The sequence below is a fragment of the Myodes glareolus genome, chromosome 20 (assembly GCF_982192425.1).
Source record: "Myodes glareolus chromosome 20, mMyoGla1.1, whole genome shotgun sequence".
In the NCBI taxonomy this organism is placed as follows: Eukaryota; Metazoa; Chordata; class Mammalia; order Rodentia; family Cricetidae; genus Myodes; species Myodes glareolus.
The window spans coordinates 19,013,779-19,038,799 of NC_142045.1; the positions used below are offsets into that span (position 1 = coordinate 19,013,779).

Here is a 25,021-nt window from a genome sequence, read left to right on the forward strand (position 1 = left end):
CAGCAGGGCCATGCCCACTACTAAAAAGCCTTGGGAAACACCCTCATCAAACATTTAAATGTCTAAAATGGATCTTGTTAGCAAGAAGCCAAAGAGCAACTGAGGAACAGTGACTCGTGACCACAAGATAGAAAAGCTGTTCAAAACCAAGATGGAAGTGAAACTGTCCTTATATGTTAACCCTTCATCAGCCTCAGGCAGTTTTGTCCCCGGCTGTGACTTCATTCCTTACCGCCACACACTGTGTCTGGGCAGGGAAGACTTACAATGGCCTTCACGCGTGTCTTGCAAGCTACAGGGGTCTCACTGGGCACTTAGACTCCTTTCTCAGTGTGAAATAGATTTACTGCAATTCCCTAAATGTGGTAGGAAGAGCATTTCCTAAAGGAAATAACAGAACCTTCTGCTAGGGTAGACGTTATCTACTCGAAACCCAGCTGTCTCCAGATCTTTTCTACGCTGTTTTCAGGGCACAGCGTGAACCCATCCCTTATAGTAACACAACTACATCATTCCTGCATTCTCTCCTAGGTTCTTCCTTATATGTATTCTTTGTTATATACGCACAACCTCTGCCTAAAAATCCCAGGGACTAATGGGTAGGAGCCGCACAGAAATGCTGAGGAATGATGCTGCCGGTGCTAGAGAGGGACTCAGTGCTAAGAGTCCTGACGGCCCGTGAGCCTTGACCGCCCTTTCCCCATCTCCTATGCTGCTACAAACGGAAAGAATCTCTTGCCAAAGCAATGCAGTAAATCAGGCGGCTTTTCCTATCAACTCCTTCACCTTCCTATCAACTTCCTATCAACTCCTTCCACCGTGTCTGAGATTCAACAATCAAGGGTTGGGAGGAGGGGGACATATTGTACTAAGTATGACAAATAAAGAATATGAGACTCTATGCAAACCCTGTATTATTTTATATTGGAGATGTGAACTTGAGTTTACTCTCTGTGTATGAGTGTGGGGGTATTAGAAGCAATGCCCTACGGATACTTATGACAAGGCTAGCAAGGACAGTGGTATTCACAGAGGAAGAACTTCCTAAGCAATAACACAGGCTGCGTCATCTCAGGAGCCCCTGGTCTCCCTCGTCCAGTGGGAGTCAGGGTTCCAGGAGCTGCTGAGACGTCAGTATGCTGAGTGGAGACGCCGCATGTGTGCACACACACAAGCGTTCTCTGTAGGTGACACATTTCTCTGAGTCAGTAGTTCCCTAACTCGAATGTGTGTGGCAGTCACCCAGAGGGCTTGTGAAAGCACAGGCTTCGCTTCTGTTTCAGTCCTGGGCTGGAGCTGAGACGGTACACGCCTAAGAAGCTTCCAGATGCTGCTGTTCTAGGCGCCGTGTTGATTCCCCTTCCCCCATGCCCACATCTGTTCCATGCAGCATGTCCAGCCTCTGTAGCTAGGACCATGTGATCTACAGCAGGCTGGCTTCCCCCAAGGCCCTGTGAAGACACCTGTTTTGAAGCCATTAAGGTTCTTCTTGCCTGAGTGCCATCTTTCACCTTGTGGTACCTGGTTCATCACCATTAGCAGCATCCACCAGGGAACCTAACTGGAATTCTGAAGGTCCCCGTGGAAAAGCGCTCTTCCTTTAGGAAATGGCGGTCACTTGTTTCTCTCCTCTGCCTGGAAGACAGCTGGGCTGTAATAACTGGAGGCAGCTCTCCAGGGTAGGCGAGGCTGAGGCTTTGAAAGATCAGGGAGCAGAAGTACATGGCGTATTTGTTTAGTGGCAAACTTCGGTGACTTTCTTTTAAGTTAAACAGAAAAGAGAAAACTTGGGTATATGGCCAAATGGCTGATACTTCTTATTTTTTTTTGCTGAGATAAACCATGGATTTGTAACAAGATCTAAATAGGAAAATAGCATTCTATAAGAAATGAAATACTTTTGAATACCAAAGTGCATAAATACTCGTATGGTGGCGGTTATTTCAAATTCTTGCACTTTATTGGATTCACTTTATTGGATTTATTGGGAAGCACTTTTAAATTATGAGTGGATACAGTAGTTAAAATGACACCGTTCTTTCCACCGTGCAGCCGCATGGATATTAAGCCTGGACAGCTTCTTTTCCATTTAGTATTTCTGACATTTTCCATCTCCCTCACTTTCCCTAAACATTTTACAAAAGGTCACCATGAAATGCCAGCTACAGGTTTCCTGGATTGCCTTTGAAATTTCAGGGCCACTATTGGGAAAAGCTGATCTTCAATATCTGTTATCCAAAAGGGGAACCATGGGGACAAGTTCATCTGTTTTGCCCGAGAATGGCTGACATCAAAAGTGCTGGGCTATTGGTTTATAGGACCAGGTAAGTTTACATTAGTGTGACTGTGCAGCAGTGTTGAGCAATGTTGCTGACTGTCTGCCTTCTCAAGCTACGGGGAGGCAAGCGCTGCGATACAAGGGCCCTGACACTGGGACATTCTGACGGCTAAGGACCGGAGCAAGGGTATTTAACAAAGATCTATCATTGTTAGTTCGGTAGTTACTTAAGAATGGCAACTTTGGTGATGTGCAACCATCAAATCTGACTGCTAGCTAGTGTTTAAGCCAAACCCTAATGGGGTGCAGCTTGCTCCCCACCCTCTGAGCAGCGTCTTCCAAACAGAAGCTGTTGGGAACAGCCTGCACACATTTCTAGTTCCCAAACGGGGGCTTGCAGAGATGACTTCTACACACAGGACAGTGTTATCTGGCAACTCTATTTTTAATAGGTGCCATTTTAGAAGCCTGTAAGCCTATCACAGTCTTTAAGATCAGCCTCAGGAACACAACAGTCCCAAACACTGCCCGGTTATGAAACGGCCCTGGTCAATTGCCAGGAAGCTGGTATCTTCAACCCATGGGCAGGATGGACTTGGGATCTGGGAGAGTGGGGACAGGTGGATGACCTGCAAGAGGGTAGGATAGGAACTAGGCCAGAGGATACTACTTCAGGTTACAGAAACTCTTTGAGGCTCAGGCTCCTTTCCATTTTTTAAGGAGATAATTTCTATTTCTCAGGTTGTTTAAACCACTAAAAGACATCTGGAAAGGGCTTGACATGTCTGGTGCACAGAGAAAATGGTAGCCAACAGTTTATTATGGTGCTTGATACTGACATTTAAGGAAGAGCGGGCAAGACGGGGCGTATAGAAAAGGACAAAAAATTAAAATGCTAGAAAGATGTGTAACAAGTATATCCATAAAGACAGAAAATGTCTGTCAAAGGCTAATTGGACAAAGGAATGTGGACTGGCTTCTAATGGCTCCAGGTTTCTTTGAAGGGAAACAAAATGTCCTTGAACTTGATAGTAGTTTGCACCAGCTTGTGAGTATACTAAAAATAAAGAAGTGTTTTATTTTGAGACAGTGTCTCAGTGTGTAGCCTTGGCTGGCCTGGAACTTGCTATGTTGATCAGGCTGGCCTTAAACTTGAACTCACAGAGATCTGCCTGCCTCTGTCTCCCAAGTGCTGATATTAAAGGCATGTGCTATATATTTTTTGTTTGTTTGTTTGTTTGTCTGAGACAGAGCTTCTCTGTGTAACAGCCCTGGCTGGCCTGAAACCCGCTTTGTAGACCAGGTTGGTCTTGAACTCACGGAGATCCACCTGCCTCTGACTCTTGAGTGCTGGGATTAAAGGCGTATACAACCACCGCCCAGATTTATATTTCAGTTTTAATAAAAATACTATGTTGACCCCCCCCCCAAAAGAAAAGAGCTAGAGGCCTAAAGAAATTCCTGAGAAGAGAAGTAGAGGAGAAGGAAGGAGGCCACATCAGGAAAGGGCTGCGTATGGTTTGCTGAACAAGACCCCGAATCATGAGCTGAGGACTTCATATTAAGAACACTGGATCCCTCGCTCTGAAGAAAAGGAGATCCTGGCCCCCCCAAACTGGAGGAGATTTTTCCCCAGGTGGCCAAGGGCAAGGCAGGGCGCAGGCCTCGGGTGAGTAACACGGTTCTTCAAGCGCATTCATGCCTCTGAGACAGGGAGCCGTGAGGGTTAATGGAGGTCGGCGGCGGCTGCTTTTCCTCAGTAATTGTGTGGGGAGGGCAGAGCTTGTCGGGAATGGCAGCTGGCATTCCTGTCCCTGTTTATTGCAGTTTATCTGAGGCAGTCATTTCCATTCACCTTTGAAAAAAACATGAGGCCCAGCTGTGGTTTCACTTTAAATATTTTCCCTTCCAGCCTTTTCATTTTTTTTTTCCACGGGCTCCTCCCTAATCTTTCACTGTAATTAGATGTAAGACACGAGGGACAACATCTCCGTAGGACAAAGCTGAGCCTGCCAGGTCCTGGGAAGGCGCTTGTTCCCTTATTGTGTGCACAGTGGCCTGGGAACAGAAGGCAAAACCCAGCTTCTCCCAGCCGGAGCCAGTTTTAGGCGGTGCTGAACCATTCTCGTGACTTCCTCTCGCCTGTCCGCTAATGTTCACTGAGATATCCCTCACCTCGGCACAGCCTCGGGTAAAAATTTTGGAGGTCCTTGCTGGCTGTTTATATTCTTTTAGGCAACACTTATTCATGTAGCATATTTGTCTATGCCTGCCCACTTGGATCCTAAGCTGCCAGGGGAAAGACTCGGTTCCCTTCCAAGACCCTGGTGCACTGTAGAAGCCATGAAGAAGGCTGTTGGCGATGATGGAGGAGGGTGAATGAGGTTGGTGACCATACGCCGAAGGTCTCCTGGTCCCAACACAAGCTGTGTGGTTCTTCCTCTTTTTAAGAGTTATTAATATTTTTTTTTTATGAGTATGAGCATTTACCTGTACACATGTGAGCCTGGTATCTGAGGAGGCCAGAAGGGAGTGTCAGATCCCTGGGAACTGGCCTTACAGGTCACTGTGAGCTGCCATGTGGGTGCTGGGAGCCACACCTGGGTCCTGTGCGTGAACCCCATGTGCCATCGCTCTAGCTCCCGTGGGATTCTTGGGCAGCGACTTGGAAGTGGTCGCAGCGCAGTAGGAAGTGGTGGGCTAGTGGGCTAAGCACATGCCCTCCACACGGCTAAGATCGCCCTGTTTCCTCCCAAGCAGTAGGCTCTGCTCTCTATTGGGTGTGGCTTGACTCTCCTTATTGAATAAACCAGGTTCTTAATGAAGCCTCTTTCCTACAAGCAGGGCCTTCCCCAAGGAGAAGAGACAGATGTGTGCGCTTTTCCGCCCTCTGCCTTGGTGAATCTAATTTTAGTCATCGGAAAAGTGACCTTTCCCCCGAAGGATCTTTGTCTGCTTTAAAACAGCTCTGTGAAACAAGCCCTATATGCGTGCGGTATTTATTAATGTGACCCCTCAGGGAATTGTAAGGCACCTGGGCAGCAAATACTGATTGTCTGCCTGTTTTGCTGATCGACTTCAATAAGGGATGAGGTCATAGAAAAGGAAAGAAGGTCTCATTAGGACTTTTGTTTTTATTTATAAGCATTTTATTCTCTCTGCGTGTATATTTCAGACATTTATATTTGCAATGGTAAATTAATGTAATTTTGGAATAAAAAAACGTATACTTGAGGCCCAGGCCCCAATACATTTAACTGATGGATGCAAGGTCAAAATACGTGTAGTGTACCTTTCTATGGGTTTTTTTTTTCATTAGTCAACCAAAGACCAAAAATATTAGAGAGAAAAAACTTTGTAAGGCCTTTTTGCCTGTGGGTTCCTTGGACTACCAGGTACCCCTATTTCTGTGCTGAGGAGTTCCATCCAGACTGAACCTTCATCTGGCGATGGATGGAGAGAGAGACAGAGACCCACATTGGAGCACTGGACTAAGCTCCCAAGATCCAAATGAAGAGCAGAAGGAGGGAGAACATGAGCAAGGAAGTCAGGACCGCGAGGGGTGCGTCCACCCACTGAGACGGTGGGGACTGATCTAATGGGAGCTCACCAAGGCCAGCTGGACTGAGAATGATGGAGCATGTGATCAAACCGGACTCTCTGAATGTGGCTAACAATGAGGGCTGACTGAGAAGCCAAGGACAATGGCACTGGGTTTGATTCTATTGCATGGACTGACTTTGTGGGAGCCTGGTCTGTTTGGATGCTCACCTTCCTAGACCTGGACGGAGGGGGGAGAACCTTGGACTTCCCATAAGGCAGGAAACCCTGCCCTCTCTTAGGACTGGAGGGGGAGGGGAGGAGGGACGGGAAGGGGGAGGGGGAGGAAAATGGGAGGAGATGGAAATTTTTAATAAATAAATAAAAAGAAAATAGTAAAAAAAAACTTTGAAAGGGAACATTCTAGGTAAAGTGATTTTTATAATAACGGTTTTTCTCATCTTTGCACTTTGAAAAAAGGCCTATGCCACTCTACTTCACTGGAAGCTCTTAGTGAAGTTACGCTTTTCCCTCTAAGCGTAATGAAGCCTTCACCGTGACCACGAGCATAAATAACACTGCACGAACGTGAAGGCATTTGCCTAAGGGACGAACTAAGAAGTCGATGTGGCGAGTAGGCAACTCACGTTTAGGGTCCTGTACGCGGCGCCTACCTCGGAGCACACCGCTTGTCTACAAGTTTCACCGGATAGGCTGTTTGTTTTGAAGTAACCTGTTAGGTACTATTTCTCCTGAAATCGCACACGGCTTTCTTTGCCTCTGCTTCATGGTGGGCGATACTATATTTCGTTGGAGGTGGTACCCCAGAGCTCCTTGGGCCCTCCATGTCTGCTGCTTGGGCCAGCCCTGTCTCAGGTTGCTAGTGTGGCACTTAGTCTGGGCATCTGGTTCCCTGGCTGTTTCTGGGGAGGACCCAAGGACAGTGCTCAGGATTTTATTGTTAGCGAATTAGCAACAGTATACCTTTCATTTTCCCTTAGTGTGCACTTGACTTTTTTTTTTTTTTTTTAATCTGAAAGAAAAGAATTGACAAAGAAAACTGTGACCCGTTCTTTGGCACTGAAAACAGGGCACAAGAGACGACACCCTTCCTCTGCAGGGCCGGGTAAACGATCTGACTGATGGCAGAGGCTCCCAAGTGTCTTTTGTGGCCCAGCTTCCGCCAAGTGGGGGAAGGGTGGGCAGCTGGGGTTTCAGGACACCAGCTCAACACACTTGAGCACTCAGCCCCTTGGTGGAGATCAGAAGGGCTGAAAACCCCACGGGGTAACATGGCCCGGTCAGAGACCTCCTGCATATGTAAGTTTTACCCACTGGAAAAATAATACAATTATGAAATAACAAGAAAGAAAGTAAATCCCTGGAAGAGCCGCCATTCTCACGCACAGTCTTGGGTTTAAGATGGAGATGTCACAGCTGACTGTATTGAGGAATGAACATACTAGAACCTTCTTCCTAATTCTCACTCTGGAGGAAAACACTAATGACATCTTTGATGGATTTTTTTTTTAAAAAAAAAAAGATCAGCAAATTTTACTGTTCTGCCAGACTGTAGTCATCAAAATTTACTTCTGAAGGAAAATAAAATCTTTGTTTCCAGATCCACAATGGAGGTTCCTATTCTTCATGTTGTCCAGCTATGAACTACACTTGACTTTTGTCAAATAATAACAGAAGGGCAGTGTGTGTTTGGGTTTCTGTGGACAGACAAGTATATATTTGTAGCTTGATTTCATGACCTCACCCATATAACTAAAGCTATTTTTACTTGGGCCTGTTATTACTAGACAATCACCACATAAAACATTCCCAAAATATATTTACTGACTTTCAAAAGAAAAGGCGAGCAGAAAATTCACCTTGTATTGACTGTTTTAAGATCCCAAACTTCTCTGTAAAACTTTCTTGTTTTTTCATTGTTAACAATAACAAACTTAGATCAGTTAGCCCTACCACGTAATGAACCTACCACGCACTGAACTGTTAAAATATCAATAATTAAAAAGGAATTCCTTTGCACAAAATGCTGCTTAGCAATGAAGTAATAGTAGAATTTCTCTCAACTTCCGAACAGTAACATGTATGGCTTAGCTGTTGTTATAGTAAAGACTATAGGCTGGGAAAATGGGGAACTCTCAGAGCTTACTGTGGTTAATTCTGTGCATTTAGTTTTCTTTACCGTGTGTGGATGGAATTTGGCAACTTTCCTCCCACTTAGAAAAATGGTCCAATTGTTTATAAACAAAAGAGCCCCCCCCCCTTACCTTTTTGTAATTCCCCTCCAAATCCAATGGGGATTCTTGGCTGATGATGTCATCCATTCCATCACTGTCCAAATTCATCCTTGAACTCTTTAGAATTTCACTTAAGAAATAACGTCCCATGAATTCTGACGGGCTCAAGTGCCAACTGCCCAGCACCTTGGTTACCGCTCATGCTGGCATGGAGAGCCAGCTAAGCGCCTGGCCTGTGCCTGGTGGTAGTGTCCTTGCCCCCTTCTGCCTCAGACGCTGCCCCGCCCGCCCGGCTTGCCTGGCTTCTTTCTCCAGGGCGCTGGGCAGCTGCCTGCTCTCAGGCTCTCTCGGTCCCTGACAATCGGTTTGTTGAGACTCCAGCCTTCCCACCATCTGCTGACACCTTCCCTGAATGGTCTGGCCCAGATTCTTCTCCACAGCACCTTTCCTGCTCCCATAAAGGGAAAAGAGAGACACCGAGCTCCAGCCAGCTGACCCGAGTCCAGTTCAGGACCCAGTGGGAGCTGGAGCCTGGGGAGGCCAGGAACCTACCCTGCAGCCCGTAGACCGTGGGATAAAAATAGCCGCAAAAAAAACTTGCAGCCCGAGAGATCCCACTGTGAGCCGAGTCGGCTGCCCCACGCAGAATAAAAACTGTCATTTAAAGTGACCCGTGAGACAGATGTTCACCATTTTTCCTTTTCCCATAGCCACCAGGAACCACTTCATTTCTTTCTTTCTCCCCCCACCCCCAAAATCATTCTTAAAGTGAGAGTAAAAGTTTTATCATCTGGACTGAGCACTAGTCCAAGCTGATTCCTATCCAGAGAAAGCCTTCTTTGCCCCAGGAGGACGGCTTTGTTCTAGTAATATAGGCAAGAGAAAGGGATCCATCAACTTTTCTTTAAGATTCAGCCAGTGGCCGGCTCTTCCACAGAAGCTCGCTTTCTCGCTGTCTTTTCTTCTGCCCTCTTTACCCTTTTCCCATGGCTTCTGGTTTTGTTTATGGGTTTCGCATGCAGCCAGGGAAAGGACCACAGCTGGAGGATGTTTGGCTCAAAGGAGCAGACAAACAGAAGTTCACAGGCGCACGCTTGAGCATAGACACACACATCAAATTAATACTTCTACAGACTAGAAAACATATATACCATTACTTCAAAACAACAGTTTGCAGGAAAAGCCAGCCACAGAGGAACGCAAAGGCCAAGCCTCCACTTAGCAACAGGCCTCACCTTCTGACATGCTCACACAGAAGACTGCAAATGTACCAGTCAGTCAATTCCCCAATACACATTCCCTAGCAACTGCAACATTGTTAAGAACAGTTCTGAAGCAAAATGCCATCCGATATGACCTTGCTTGGCGTCTTAACCTCTTCTGACAGGCTCACCTTTAGTTGTTTACCGATTTCCCTCCACAAATATTTTTAAATTCAATTTGTGTTGGACTTGGGCTATAAACATGTCTCCGTGTGCTTTATGGTAGCACTGCTTCTATCAAGCGAATATTTTCCTCTTGCAGCCCAGATCCAAATCTAAATCCTTTTATTCCATCCTCCTCCCAGCCAACCCTCTCCCCTCCCAAGGGGATGAATAGCCCTTTTGTCAGGTACCACGGAGACAGACAAGTTTCATCTTGTGGGCCACACTTGCACGGGCTTCCTCCTTTCCTGAGGTCTCCCTGTCTTAGGCAGGTCCAAACCCAAGGACCCTCATTCCGGATGGGATCCCCTCTTTGCAGGCTGGAAGTGTCCTGGATTGTGCGACAATGGTGACCCCTGAGTGCTGGCTAGGGCTGGCGGTCACAGTGCAGAGCAGTCACAGAGATCAAGGCTATGGAGTTAAAGTGATGCTCTGCTTTTGAATGGTCCTCTGTCTCCTATGCCTGGACAGAGGAGGCGGGCTGAAATGAAGGAAGCAGGAAGCATACATCTTCTTACACGGCATGCGACCATATGACAATAGCTGTCATTTACTGGGGCCAGGTACCTTACCTGTGCCTGTTACAATCTTTCATCATTTCATTAACCCCATAGAGTATGGATTATTGTGAGCTCCATTTTATAGCTGGAGTGGGAGGCACACAGATGTTAAATGACTCACAAGGCATGGTAGCTAGGCAGCAGTCAGGCAGGAATTTGAACCTAGGTCCTCTGCCTTGTAAATGGGTGTGCTACAGCCCCCTATTGGCCGCCCCAGGAAGCAATAAACAAGCATGATGATAGCGTATTTTTTAAGAAATTAGGGTGCACTGAAGAGAAATCCAGCAGCACTCCCCGGTAGCCATGTCAGATGCTGAGTTGTTTTCGAAATCATACATCTGGAACCCCCAGCAAGCTCTGCCACACACCTCCTCCTGCTGTTGCCTCAGGAAATACAAGGAAAGCTGCTGCCCTCATGACCTGGCACACAGTCTGGTAAATCTTCCTCTCTGCTTCACCATGGCACGCTCAGAGTCACAGTGACCCCTTCCAGGCAGCTTTTACCATTTTAGGCTTTTTTCTCCAGGCAGGGATTTGCGCTTGCTCATCTGAGTCATCCCACAGTGTCTGGGACACGGCCTTGCACATGCTAAGTGGTCAGCACAGAGTTGACACATATGTGAGCAGTGAGAAGCAGCCACAGCTGACATTAGTGTTTTTCAACCCACTGTGGGACCCACGTGAGTCTGGCCGGTGGAAGGAGGACGGCCGCTTGCCTGGAGGATGTTTATCCCAGCCATTACCTCAGCCTGCAGGGTAGCTCTGTCAGGAAGACTGTACACACCCTACAAGGTAGAGCCTAGAACTGGCTTCTTCTTAGCAGAGACAATGGTACCACAGCTGGACTCACTTCTAGATCCCCCTCCCCCATCTGAGGTTCAATTTTAGTCTCTTATTCAAGTTCCAATCCCATCACTAAGCAACCCACAACCAATAACAAACGCGACCAAAGCGATAAACATTTAGATCCGAGTGGACATTAAAACACACAAAGTTCTAACAACACCTTTTTACCTTCATTTCAACCGGGTACACAGTTGAAATCAGGAGAACTAAGCTTTAATTATACATGCGAATTCTACAAATAATACACATTTGTATTATTGCACGTATATAATACAAAATGTAGTCTTAACAGTGCGTTAACTGTATACAGGCATACAAACATAGAAACACCTATGTCAACAATGTTTTCTCTTTTAGAAACAGGACCCTTGAATCCACCCTGCCATGAGGATGAGGGGTGGGAACACACGAAGGACCTTCCTGGTCCACCGCTCCTTTCTCATCGCACGTAAGTGCTGTGCTTTGACAAGCAGCCCTATGACACTGCCCGAAGCAGGGACGCGGAAGCTTGCAGGAGTCTCCAGAAGCAGGGCCACTACTCTACAACTCCCTAGATGAGTTCTCAGCACACAGGCTCACTGCCCAAACCCTTCCGGGGGACCTGACAGTGTCCTGTCATGCGTGACAACAGCGATCTTGGATGCGTTCTAGAGCTTTCTTACTCTAGGTCGCTCTTGGAGCAGAACATCGACAAAGCATAGAGGCCTCTAGAACACAAACTCTCAGGTTCCGCTGGAGGCCCCCCACATCAGAGGCTGCACGTCTGAAGAGAGAGCCCTGCGATTTCTAAACGCATCTTCCATTTCTGGAGTACTGCTGGGGAGCGTAGGAAAAAGAACTCACCACTAGCTGTCTTTCTTCTGCTTCAGACTGCCTTCCAAACAGGCTGGCAAGACTCTGCTTTTGTTGCCTGAGATGAACACTGTAATAAATTTCATTCGCAAAAAGGGGTCCTAACGCACACAGAAGTGGATGAAACAAAACCAGTCACCACTTTGGCAGACAGGAACTGAACATACATGGGTGGTTTTGAAGTCGCTATGCAAGCTAAGGCCAACACTGCATGTCCTTCTTGCAGAGAATGGCCTAAAGTGAATTATCCGGAAAGAAGCGAGGCCCAGATCCAAATGCTCTCTCTTAGAAAATGTGCTCATGGCCTCTCAGAATCTCTCCCTACCCTGAAATCCAAGACCGCCAAGCCACGCTCTGAGCAGCAAGGCGTATTTCTCACGCCATCTAATGCTTTTAAAGAATCATTATCAGCCATTGGTGGAAATTATTGACTCTGAGAACCCTGAGTACATTACTGGGAAATCACTTACGGACTGTCAAAAGCCTCTCCTGTTCAAAGGTGGAAACTCCAGTTAATTGTCTTTAACCCTTCAGCCTTCCAGACCCACCTTTTAACATCCCGTTCTACCTTCAGCGTTATAATCTCCTTCCAGATAAAATTTTTTTAATGGAAAGCTCATTTGAATTTGGTTGGATTTTCAACAAAGATACTCTTATGGCTAGAAAGTCCGCGGAAAATGGCAGTGCTTTTAAAATGTAGGTTAAAAACATTAAAACAGTGACATTGGGAGGCGTGAAGAGGGGGAGGCAGTACTGGAAGCAATACTGGAAGTGTTGGATGTCAAATGTGTTTCCACATTCAAAGAGCGAGGACCACGTTCATAAATCTTCCTGCCAGGCTAAAATCCTGTGTACCGGAAACACCCCTGCACTTCTTCTGCCAGCCCCATAGCCCAGCTTCCAGGCAGGACCACTAATGCCCCTCATTACGTTTCTCTCTGTGTCCCGCCCCATAATGGCTCTCCTCCACTGAGTGCCACTAGGCTTCCCCAGGGCTGCTTTCTGTTGAATGCCAGCAGTTTTGTCAAATTACTTTCTATTTCTGGAGCCTTAGTGGTTTCTGATGCTGCCATACAGTGTGCATCAGAGTTTCAAATTTTCCCCGGTAGAGAGAATATAAATATCTAATGGAAAATGGCTCAGTTGGTATATAGCTCTATTAATGCTTCCTTCTGTTTGTGAGACTGTGAGTGCTCATCCAAGATTATATACTTCTATATGCATCCATATATATGCATATCGATATATCTATATCTCTCTATATACACACATCTATGTGTATATATGAATTCCCCCATGTTACAAATGTATATATATATACATTTGTGTGTGTATATATGTGTGTGTGTGTGTGTGCGCGCGCGCACGCGTGAATGAATGTGGGGTTTCTACTCTCCAAAAAGCTCTGGTACGGTGACTATGTACCTCAGAATGTCCCATTTCCTCCCCCCACCCACCATCACCACTATCCCTTCCAAGAGAAAATAACTGATCTTTGGATTAGAATGAGCTTTAAAACTTTACTTCTTTAGATGGTGACGTCTGACTCATGAAGACGGAGCCCCAACAAGAATGCCCTGTGCTATCTGTCTGTGTCCGATGAAGTTCACAGTGGAAGCCCAGCTGACCCTTTGCCATCTCCCCAGCACCTGCCACTTGCCAGCAGTTTTGTGAGGGAGCCCAGAATTAGACTTTTTCAGACATCTTGGCTAAAAACAAACATAGAGGTATTTATACACTGAATTACTTTCTTATTGTTACTGTTACCACCTTCTTAGAAAGGAAACTGTATCTCAACAGGCAGAACACATCTCTTCTCTAGCCAGGCAAAAAGACCAAGATGAAGCATCTCAGCTCTGTCTGCCATGGAAACAGACACTTTCCAGCTAGGGTAAAATCTACAGACTCATCAAGAAAATGACTTCACCGAACTTGTATTTAAAACATGGCATCAAAACCGAGCATTAAAAAGCCCAAAGTGTTGTTCTCCTCCCCTGTGCAGATGAACTCAGGCTTATCCCGGGACCCTAGCGTGAACTTCATCTTGACACCCTGTTCTCTCATTCTCAGGAAGGAAGAAGGAAAGGAACTGGTGCCAACGGGGACAGATGGATTTCTCTGCTTCTGTCAACCATAACACAATCCACTGGAATCTGAGCGTGTACGACTGTTTACTGCTTTCTCTACTGTGAGTCTGAGGGTATCTTGATGAACTACTTACACGGCTAGGCTCCTTAGGTTTAGCATCTGAGACCAAGATAGGGGATCTTTTGTTTTGGGAGCTGGGCATGCCACTTCCACAACATTTTGCTCCAGAAAACCAAGTGCTCAGGAGGCAGTGAAATTACTTACCCCTCTTTATTGTAAAGGGATGCAGTAAAATGCCGGTGTGGGGGGAGGGGGGCTAGTAGAGAGGGCTCAGCAGGGAAAAGTGTTTGCTGTCAAGTCTGATGACCTAAGTTCATCAAGTTCGCAAGATGGTGGGGGGAAATAACACCCCGTAAATCGTGCACCAGGCCCTCCACCTATCTCCCACAAGAAAACAGATAAATACAGAAACGCAAAACTTTAGGAAACTTCATGCATTAGCAGAAGCAGCAGCTGAGCTTGGTAGGGCGAGCCTATCATTTCAGCGACTTGGGAGGCTAAGGCACCAGGATCACTGGGCTGCAGTGTTTCAAAGTCAAGACTAAAAAAGACTGGGGATAGATGATACAGCTCGGCGGAAGGGCAGCAACCTTGTACCCAGGAGGCCCCAGCTTGGGTCCTGAGCAGCAGTGTAGGTAGGGAGAGGGGGTGAGGGGGAGACAGGAGGGTGAGGGGGAGACAGGAGGGTGAGGGGGAGACGGGTATTTCTGAGTAAGTGTGGAAGTGCCTGTAGAGAGGCCAGGAGCTTTGCCTTGGCAAAATCCTTGAGGTGAGCTAGGAAAGCTAAGCGTAGGGAGGGATGGGGAGGGCTGAGAGCACTGAGGCAGGCAATGAGTTAGGAAAGAGAATGCAGAACTCATTGTTTTTCTAGCTCTAATAGAGCTAGAAACGGGTTTGTTTGCCCGTTTGTTTGACTGGGTGGCGGATAGGCGCATAAAATAAATAAAACATATTCAACACTGAAAGTGTAAAATTTCATGTGAAGCTCCACCGTTTCTGTTTTGAATGTCAATTCTAGTTGTACAAAAGTTCATTAAGTTTGTGCAGACTCTGGGCCTGGTTAATCTTGGTGCGTGATATTTTTATTTATTTGCGTAGGTTTTTACATAATAATAAACTTTATAGAAAAAGTACAAAAGTGTCTGAGAGTAGAGCACGGGTTTCACCCTGGCAAAATCCTGGGGTGAAATCAGCAGGCGCTTCATGCATTATCCCTTGGTGGGCTTGGGTGTGTGTGCATCTCCTTTACTCATTAGCTGCACACTGCCCTCTGTCTTGTTCTGGCATACAGGATGTCTATAGCATTAGTGACAAAAACTCAGAAGCCTGGTAGCTGCTCTGTGTAGTGCTGGGGTCAGCTTTGCTGGTTCCCTGCTGCAAAGGAGAGATATGCATAGCTCTCCAATGCTTGGAGCTCTGAACAAACCAGCAGCAGCAAATGCAGTTCAGTCCAGCAGGCATTTAACAGACACATGCACTCTGTGTAAGACAGAGCCTTCTAAAAATTGATACAGGGGCTTGTCTCTAGTCGGAGAGGAAGATCCATGGTCAAGCATTGTACAGAGGTCCTAATAGAGGGAAGAGTGCTGGGAAGACATTTTCACGGGGAGGAGGAAGCTTTCTGCGGGAGGTGGCGGTGGCATTTGCGCCTTGAAAGTTGCTGGCACAAGGTGTGGGCAGGTGGTGTGTGGGTGGAAGGCATCCTGGCTGGAGGCAGCGCAGCAGGGAGAAAATGTGCGGAGAACATCAGATCTGGGGGGAGGGAGGGAGAGAGGGAGGGAGGGAGGGAGGAAAGGAGGGAGGGAAGAAGGGAGGAGCACTTTGTCCAGGGTTTGGATCTCTGCCAGGCCTGGAATGCCAGGCAAAGGGTCTGCAAACTCTGACGGGAACGGAGAAACGTTAAGGATTCGTGCTCACACCAGAAGGAGCGACTCTATGCTGGGGAGGAGGCAGAAGAGGGCTGGTCACAGGTTATTTTATCTTTTCTCCATTCCCACAGTAGCTCGGAATTCAAGGGTGTGATCTGGATCAGAGCCCGTCATTTAAGCGACAGCAAGGGAGGGATGAAAGCCTGCCGTTGTTTTCGCATTGTACACTTACCCCCAAAACAAAACTGCAGGAGAAAAGAGAAAAAAAAATATTTGGGAGTTTTTAAGCTCAGTGGACCCCTTGGCCTAAATGTGTGCTTCCAAGTTAACAATATTTCTAAGCTGTCTATCAAAAAGTCTTTAGAAGAATTTGGGCCTTCTGAAGGCTTCCAGGCCTGAAGCAGTGGGCAAGATTCTTTCATGAAGAGATTGGCTTCCTCCCAAGACTGGAAAAATGGAAGTCGACAGCTCTTTCTTCCAACAGGGTGAAGACCGAAAATGTCAACACATGTCTCTGGGAGGGGCATGACAAAAACAGGGTGACCTGAAACTATCATGAAAAATTCTGCAGCAGGATTCCTCTGCCCGCTCGCCCTGGGTTTCAGTTGCTTGGAGGACAGAAGACACTTGCTTTGGCAGAGGCACACAAACTTCTGGGCAGCGCAATCATCAATAGAGGAGAATTGATTCTATCAGCCTGAAACAGTTGAAACCGAAGTGGCTCATGGCTTGATGAGGGTCCAAAACTACAGAAGAAACAGTTGGACAGGCAAGGTGGCTCTGGATTAATGAGGGATGACCGGTTTGTGCAGCAGGGTGGCCTCTAGAAGGTGACCAAACAACTCTCATGTGGTATCAACAGGCAAAAACCCCATTTTAGTGATGAGAAAATTAACATACGGGATAAGAGGGGGACCTGCTTTTGTCTCAGAATAACAGCTGAGTCCACCGAGGGAAGGGGATGAGTGTGTACAACGCCTTTTCCACTTGGTCAGACACATCTACCTGTGGTACCTGAGGACTTAGAAAAGAACCCATTTTCATACAGCAACGGAAACAGACTACGGACAAACAGTTAGGTCAAATCTACACCGATCAATGGTGATAAACGCTCAGTAGAAAAACAAATTTGGGAACTGCAATCAAAATGTGGGAACAGAACTCGGAAAGCTTGACGCTTGTGGAGTGAAGTGTACAGAAACCACCCAAAGACGTGACACTCAGAAAAGTCCAGAAGAAAGAGAGCAGGGTGTCAGGGAAGATTGCCTGGTGCCCTCCATGACTGCTCAGAGCATTGTGAATTTCAGACAAAGGGTGAACAGTGTTTTAGTACATGTGTGTACCCAATGCTAAACAGGACAACCCTACAGACGGCGTAAGGGTGGTGTGTGTGTGTGTGTGTGCGCGTGCGCGCGCATGTGCGCACGCATTTATGTGTGTGTGTGTGCCAGGTAGACCAGAGGGGCTGATAGAGCAGAAGTAAAGGCAAGTAGAACAAGAAGGAAATGGGGCGGGGGTGCAGGAGACACTGGTGTAAGTCCAGGCCCTGTGAACCACTGGGTGCCTCTTCTAAGTAGGATGAGAAACTTTCATAAAAAACTGGAGACATGGTACATGCTCAGACTTCCATTTTAACAACTTCATCTGGATACTGTGCTGCAAACACGCTGTGGTTGATAGAAGAGTAAGTACTGAACAAGGGAGTATTGAAAAGGACGTCATTGCCATAGGAGGGTGACAGCAACGGTAGTGGTCCAAATCTACCCCCCCATGTGTGTGTGTGTGTGTGTGTGTGTGTGTGTGTATGTATGTATGTATGTGTGTATATATATGAGTATGTATATGTGTGTATGTATGTGTGTATATGTGTGTATGTACGTGTGTATGTATATGAGTATGTATATGTGTGTATGTATATGAGTATGTATATGTGTGTATATATGTATGCATGTATGTATGTGTGTGTGAATGTATGTATGTATGTATATGTATATGTGTATGTAGCAAAACATGTACATAAAATTCAGGAGACTGGAGTCTGAACTCCCACTCATGGCCACTACACTAGAATGTTATCTAGAAATCTCAGTTTTAGAAAGGACCGATGGGAGAAAGTAATCAATCCTCCAATGAAATTCTGTTAACTCATTAAAAATGCTAGCCTGCTGGGAGCAGTTTGCACAGGAGTAGGATGATCTCTATGAGTTCAAAGCCAGCCTTGTATACGTAGTGAGTTTCATATTAGCCAGGGCGACATAGTGAGATTCTGTTTAAAAAACAAAACAAAAATACAAACAAAAAAAAACTAAAACAAAACCCAAAACCCACTAACCTAAGCAATATGCCACAACCACTCTGCATTATCATGTCTAACAAATAAATAGGCCTTAATTTAAAAAAGGGAGGGGGGCGGGGAAGTTTCTGGAAAAAATATCAGTTTGTTGATATCACCAGTTACTTAAGACCACATCAAGCTAAGACCGTAGAGAAATCACTTTTTCTAAACCCAGTCATACGGGATGCCAGATGGGTTCTAAAACTCAGGTTTCTAAGCACGACTGAGACTTGGCTCCAAGGCTGACGCTCCTATTTTTGTTAGTTAGCTCTGAAGGAAAGCATTTCAAGAGTCTACACACAGGCCTCTGCTTCCAACCTCCATTGTTGATACGTTGTCTATTAGCTACCATTATCAGCCTATCACACATCATCTTACTGTGGAAATAAGCAACAGAGACCTCAAGACTATTAAATACACGGCGGCACTGTTAAATATTGAGTTCCTATCAAGTCCTAGCTATCCATCTTCCTTTGGAAGAGACATTTGGCTAACACGGCCCCTCCCTCTCCAGATGAAATTGCTGATGTTGACCAATTTTTCACCTCCCCAAAAACAATGACTTCATGTTCGACCTAATGGGAAAATATAGGGGGTGATCCTCTAGTAATCCGCCCTTCAACATAAATTACAGAGCTTCTCTGAAAAGAGAGATGAAAAACTATTTTAATTATGACGATAATTTAATCTCCTGCAGCCATATGGAGCCACCCACACACTAGACTCTCCATGGATGCCTGGCGTTCCCCACCCTAAATATGTGACTCTTTTCTCATCTCTCTCTCTCTCTCTCTCTCTCTCTCTCTCTCTCTCTGAAAGAATTCCTGTGAAGAACAAATCTTGATACTTAAGGATCCACACATGTAACTAAATGCCCCATAAGATGAAAACACTATAAAACAGGTCCCTGATTATAAAATTCCAATTATTAAGCACAAAAAAAAATAGCATACAGACATCTCTTACAGGCATGCGACTCTTAGCTAGCAACAGCTGCCTGAAGCCCTGTAAAATGCACCATTCTGCCTGCAGACATGCACCCTGTGAAACCTGACCCTCAGAGAAACACCTGTTCAAGGTAACCTGTCTCAAGTAGCCCTGTTGCTCATGAGGAAGAGGCATTGTTGGGTTCGAGTGCTGGTCTCTGAGAAACTCCATCAGGTGAGTAAGACCCCAAGACCAGCCACCCAGGACGCGAGCCAATCATGCCTGCCACAGCTCAGAGCGATTTCTCTGAGAACGGCTCTTGCTGTTTACAGTGTTGTCTCCACAGTACAAGCCGGAGGGAGGAGTTAGGAAACATTCTAGAAGGGGGCTTTTGGAAATTGTCTGAAGTGTTTAATTCCTAGCTCCAGAAAGCCAACTGGCACATTAAAGAGATGAGCATGTGTTATTAATTTTTTTCTATATGAAGTTTTTATCCACACAGGCACTGTCATGCTTACCTATTAGCTTACCTATTAACCATTTAAAAGAGCATGCTGGTAAAAACATGTTCATTAAAAGCATACGAGTACAACTTGAAATCCCAAATGCCTGCTGACTGGTTTATGAAAAATTCTAAGATTATCAATTAGGACCCTTGACATACATAATTTTCTCACAGACAGTCTTAAAAACTGGATGCTAACTAATTTACCTCTTATGCAATGAGCAATGATCCCGTTTTTCAGTGTTGGACCTATGAACCCTTTAAATTCAATTACAGTTCAGAGCAGTTTCTCATCTGCACAGACCTACAGTGTGCATGCCTTACCTCCGTATGCTCCACAAACGCTTTAAAGGCCAAAGAAACAGTGTTTCTGCCCCATTACTCCCCAGAAAGCCTCATTAGAATTCAGATACTGTATGCAATGAAGGCCGGGAGTGGAGCCCAGGATGGCAAAATCCCCTGAAAATCCAGCAAGAGGCAACCTGCTGCCCTAGAAGAGGAAGGCCTCTCCCATAGGGCGAGGGCCTCAAAATCAGGCTTTTCCAACCTTACCTGGTACGAGCAGTTCTCCTGATGTACCATCTCAGAGCATCCTAGGGCGCGGACCCTAAAACTGAACTGCTGGGCGAGGCTGCGCAGGGGAAGCGCCGAGCATCCACAGGCGCGGGAGGGAGAACGCCCTGGTTAGGCAGGGGCTCCCCGCAGATTAAAATGGATGCTGTTCCGCTGAGCAACCTGCGCAGTGGCACTGCCTGTGCTGGGAAGCGCGCAGCCACCGAGCGAGCTCGTTCGGCAGCAGCGTCTGGGCTGCTCTGCTCCTCCGGAACCGGGAGGCAGGCTGCTGAGCCGAGCTGGGACCTGCCTGGGGGAGGGGGCGGGCGCATCACCCGCACAATCAGCCAATTATATTATAGGCACAAAGAAAAGGATCTGTCTGGGGCTGGTGTGACCTTCTGGTGCTTTATGAAGGCAGTTAACTGATGTGGAAACATTCTAGTACTCATTAAAGAGAAAAGGCCAGCGAGGAAGAGAGAGAGAGAGGAGACAGACACAAATCAATGCTGTAGTTGGACATTCCTAACCTGAGGCAGCATCCTTCCTGCCCACTAATGCTGCTTGGTTTGTGCTTATGAAAGCCAAGCCTTAAAGATCCGTTCAGAACTTCTATCGTGCTAAAGGGTATACTAACATGCAAGGTTTGTATTCATGCTTCAAAGACTCATTTTTACAGCATCTTATCAACTTTCTAACTAAAAAACGGGCTTTCTTTAAAGTAAGAATTGTTTTGTAGTTTAAAAAATGATATCTCATTTATTTTTTCTTAACTGTTTTAAGACAAACAAAAATACAATGCAACCATTATTTCTATAATTTTGGGGTAAACTCATTAAAATGTTAGAATCGGTATAATGGAAGAATCCAAGAAGTTCTCCTTATAAGGTTAAGTCTATCGCTTTTGGGATAGTTGCTATTAATTTCTCCCCCAAAATTAGCACAAGCTCTTTGCCATGGTTCATTGTCTTCCCATAACTTTTTTATTTCAACAGTAGTGAAAGGCACTATAATTTCTGCTGGGTCTCTATACCTGCTAGTTGATGAAGTCTCAACTTTTCTTTTATAATTAATTCAGAGACTTTCTCCACATAAGTTTTTAATTTTTTACTTGGTTTATGTGGTAAAAAGATTCATTCTAAAATAATATCTTCTCTTTGCATGGAAACTGAACTCTAATTTGCAGGTCTTTTTTTTCCCCCTTTAAGGTAGGGCCTTGCATGTGTCCATGACCCAGTACTATGACTTGAATAGACAGACATCCCAACATAGATAGCATAGATGAGCCCTGGGACAGATCATCATCAAATGAAATACCAGCTGGATCTGGGAGAAAACCGGGGCCAATCGGAATAATCTCAAGTGCCACTCGAGGACTCTAGGGTACCTAGGAGGCCTGCAAATTCTTCAATCTGATTATATAAAATTAAAGGCAAAACCAATAAAATTTCCTTATTTATATTCCTTGGTTACCCCCGAACAATTCATATTGTTGTGTCTCCCTGTAGGATGGGTGTGCACATACATGCTCTGGGGTGTGGGAGGTGGGTAGGTCAGTTTTTCCCCCTCTACCGTATGGGTTCCAAGGATAAAACCCAGGTCATCAGCCGTGGTGACAAGCACATTTACTCAACAAACTATGTATCTTTCTGACCCTTGTTGACGTAATTGGTCCTCAGAACAGACATGACTAGCTTCAAGCCATCATACCTTAAAGGAGAAAGTTCTCGAGGCTAACATTTTAAGCCACTTTTTGATTTAGCTTTACGGTCACCCACGTGTACACCCATGTCAGGTCTCTTATCTCACTAGCAGAATCAATAATAAATAGCGATAGGAGAGGCCCAACCCCTGTGTTCTCACAGACTCTAAATGAGAGCAGTGGGGTCCAGGAAGAGACACTGTGGATATGTGTCCTGCGGAATCCCATGCCTCATTTCCCTCCAGTACAAAGAGAGGTGGCCATGCTGGACAAGGAGTAGGCACTAGTAAAGGCAGAGTCTTCTGGGGATGGTAACAAGTCTGCTCACACACAAGATGGAGGAAAGACAAAGGCTACAGGAAAGCAAACCAAGTCACTCAGGCTGCCCAAGCCGTAGCCTTCCCTGCTGTCCGCACAGAGCAGAGAGCCATACGGGGACTGCAGGGAGTAGGTGTGTGGCTCGCACCCTGCTGTCCAAGACAGGGCCGCTCACTGCAAAGGCCATTGATCTCCTGACTCAGGTTCCCGAGTCTAAGACCTGGAAAGGAATCTATGACACAGGAATAGACTTCCACACAGAGCTGGAAAAAAAAAATCACATTCTGGACTCTCTTCTCTAAAAAAAACTGGGGGTTCTGGGATATATTATTACGTAAGCTCCTGGAGACATTTGTCAAGTGTTGTGTTTTTTCCTTTTTTAAAGTCTAAACAAGATCGCATTCTTCACAGTTGCTGTTCCAGAAGACAGTGGAAGTGACTCAGAGGGCTTTGGAGAGAACAGATTTCTGACCCTTGCATCCCAAATGCTGTCAAATCACACCCCTCCCAAAAAGTATAAACAAGCCAAAAAGGGATGGATTTAGCAGGCTCGCCCGAGTAACTATCCATCGGAAAGGACTTTATGTTATGATTTCAATTATAATTTGCCGGTACGGGAAAAAGAAAGCAAGAAAAAAAAAGTTTTAAACAAAAACCAGCTGCCCCAAGAACATGTAAGCTGAAACAAGCCAGCAAAGGACATTAATATTTGTTACTTTTGTCTAAAAAGACTGACAACCTTTCCGTTTTAAGTGCAGTCTATAGAACACTGATTCTTTGTTTCAAATCTTTTAGTTTCACTTCCCACTGAAACCATTTGAGCTGAAGGACAACTAGGCTGTCTCAGTGTGCGGATGCTCTTGGTAGGGAAGTCCGACCTCAGTTTGATTGCTGGAACCCACCCACATAAAGGTAGACGAGAACAGACTCCACAAAGTTGTCTGTTGATCTACATACACTGTGTACGTGCACGCGCGCGCGCACACACACACACACACACACACACACACTTTAAAAAATTTAAGTGTGAAGTTGAGTAGCAAACACTGTGCTGTGCATCTGTGATTCAGTATAGAAAAAGCTGAGGTATGAGGATTAAGTTTGAGGACAGCCTGGCCTACACAATGAAATTGAAAAACAAACAAAGGCCAAAAAAAAAAAATCCTAAACTATTGATATTTCATATTTAGACGGGACCTCCAGAAACTATTTCATCCAAAAGGTTGCCTTGCAGATATGTAAACTGAGTCCAAAGCATGCTGTTAAAAATGTCTACTACCAAAGAGTATTCCAGGCAGGAAAAGCAAGAAAGGAATTCTGTTTTCTAGGTTCCTATCAACAGAGTGGCCTCTATGCCCAATGAGGCTGCTTTCCTGATAAACGGACAGTTTATCTGCAATGTGAAGATACCAGGAGATGGGGCTGCTGGGAGATCACGAGAGGCAGCCCCCAGGAACGGGATCTGTGCCCTCTCAAAAGACGGTCCAGGCTTAGGGTTAGCCTCACACCTCTACATTAGATTACAGTGAGAACTGGCTGTCTGCGACAGCAAGCAGGACCTCACTAGACACCGACCCTGCAGGGATTTGGTCAGGGATTACCACCAAGCCTCCAGAAGGACAACAATAAATTTCTATTGTTTAAAAGTCCCTGAATGTCCTAGATAGAATAAGAGATACATTCAGTAGGGCATGGCAGAAACCAACTCACCTGGACTAGGCCAAAGCAGGTACAAACCAAAATCAGTGTGGTTTCATTTAAATCTGATTTAAGGTATGTGTGCAAGGGAAAAAAGTTAGAGAATTTCTCAATTAACATTCATGTTGATGCCACTGTAAAACAGCTGGGTTTTTAATCTAAAAAAAAAACTGTTTTTTTCTTTTGTGGTAAATAGGAGAAACACAATGCAGAATTGATTTTTAATAACTTTTCTCTTACATTTATGGTGTGGGAAGTCCTTCTGTTTATGCGTTGCTTTCATTGGTTAATGAATAAAGCTGTTTTGGCCAATGGTTTAACAGAATATAGCCAGGCTGGAAAAGATACATAGAGAGAATAGGCGGAGTCAGAGAGAAGCCATGTAGTTGCCATAGGAGACAGATGCCTGAGCCACAGCCTGCCAAAACTTTGCCAGTAGGCCGCGACCTTGTGGTGATGCCCAGATTAATGGAGATGGGTTAGTTTAGGATATAAGAGCTGGCTAGAAATACGCTTAAGCTATTGGCAAAACCGCATTGCAAATAATAGTTTCTATGTGATTATTTTGGGTCTGAGCGACCTCCACCAACACATTTATTGTTTATTTTATGTGTATAGGTGTTTACTTTCATGTATGTCTGTGCACCACATGCATTCTGAGCCCACGGAGGCCAGGAGAGTTGCAGTTAGTTATGAACAGTCTGTGAGTGCTGGGACTGGAACCTGGGTCCTCTGGAAGAGCAGCAAGTGCTCTTAACTTCTGAGCCATCTTCCTAGCCCCAGAAAACTGTTCTGAATGGTAACTGTAGGATTGAAAAGTCACATCCAGAGGTCATTTCAGCACCAGTTCAGAGGTGAACTTGGGTCAGAGACTGACGTGCAGGGGCATGGGAGGCTTTCTGGCAGAGGCTACAAAAGCGAACTGTTTGCTTCCCTGGGTGTATGCATTTGTCATCCTTCATTGAGTTTATTTAAGATTTGTGCACTTTATTATATATAGTACTTACCTCAAAGGATCAAAAAAGTTACACATTTTTTTTTTCTCCAGAGAAGTATATACAGGCTAAAGTATTTACAGGGACACTTCTTGATACATGAAACTCACACTGAGATGAATCAAATAAATGCAATGAACTGATGGATGAGCAGAGGGCCACGCCAATGGAAAGCTCTGACAAGGCGTGTTTAGCAAAACATCAATTTCAGACTCTTA

General features: G+C 45.5%; 1 protein-coding gene across 5 annotated transcripts in view; it reads right to left on the bottom strand.

The window, feature by feature from the left end:
• The window catches only part of Schip1 (schwannomin interacting protein 1), a 726,814-nt gene that overhangs the window by 34,385 nt on the left and 667,408 nt on the right, over positions 1 to 25,021 (bottom strand). Inside the window, exon 1 of one of the 5 annotated variants that reach the window (XM_048424588.3) lies at positions 20,091 to 20,348. The exons of 3 other annotated variants lie outside the window; for them this stretch is intronic. In XM_048424588.3, coding sequence (XP_048280545.1) covers positions 20,091 to 20,120 — 30 coding nt within the window. In that variant the 5' untranslated portion in view covers positions 20,121 to 20,348. Of the gene's footprint in view, positions 1 to 8,103; positions 8,460 to 20,090; positions 20,349 to 25,021 lie in introns of those variants that run through there. One more of the 5 variants, XM_048424587.3, reaches the window with a different exon arrangement.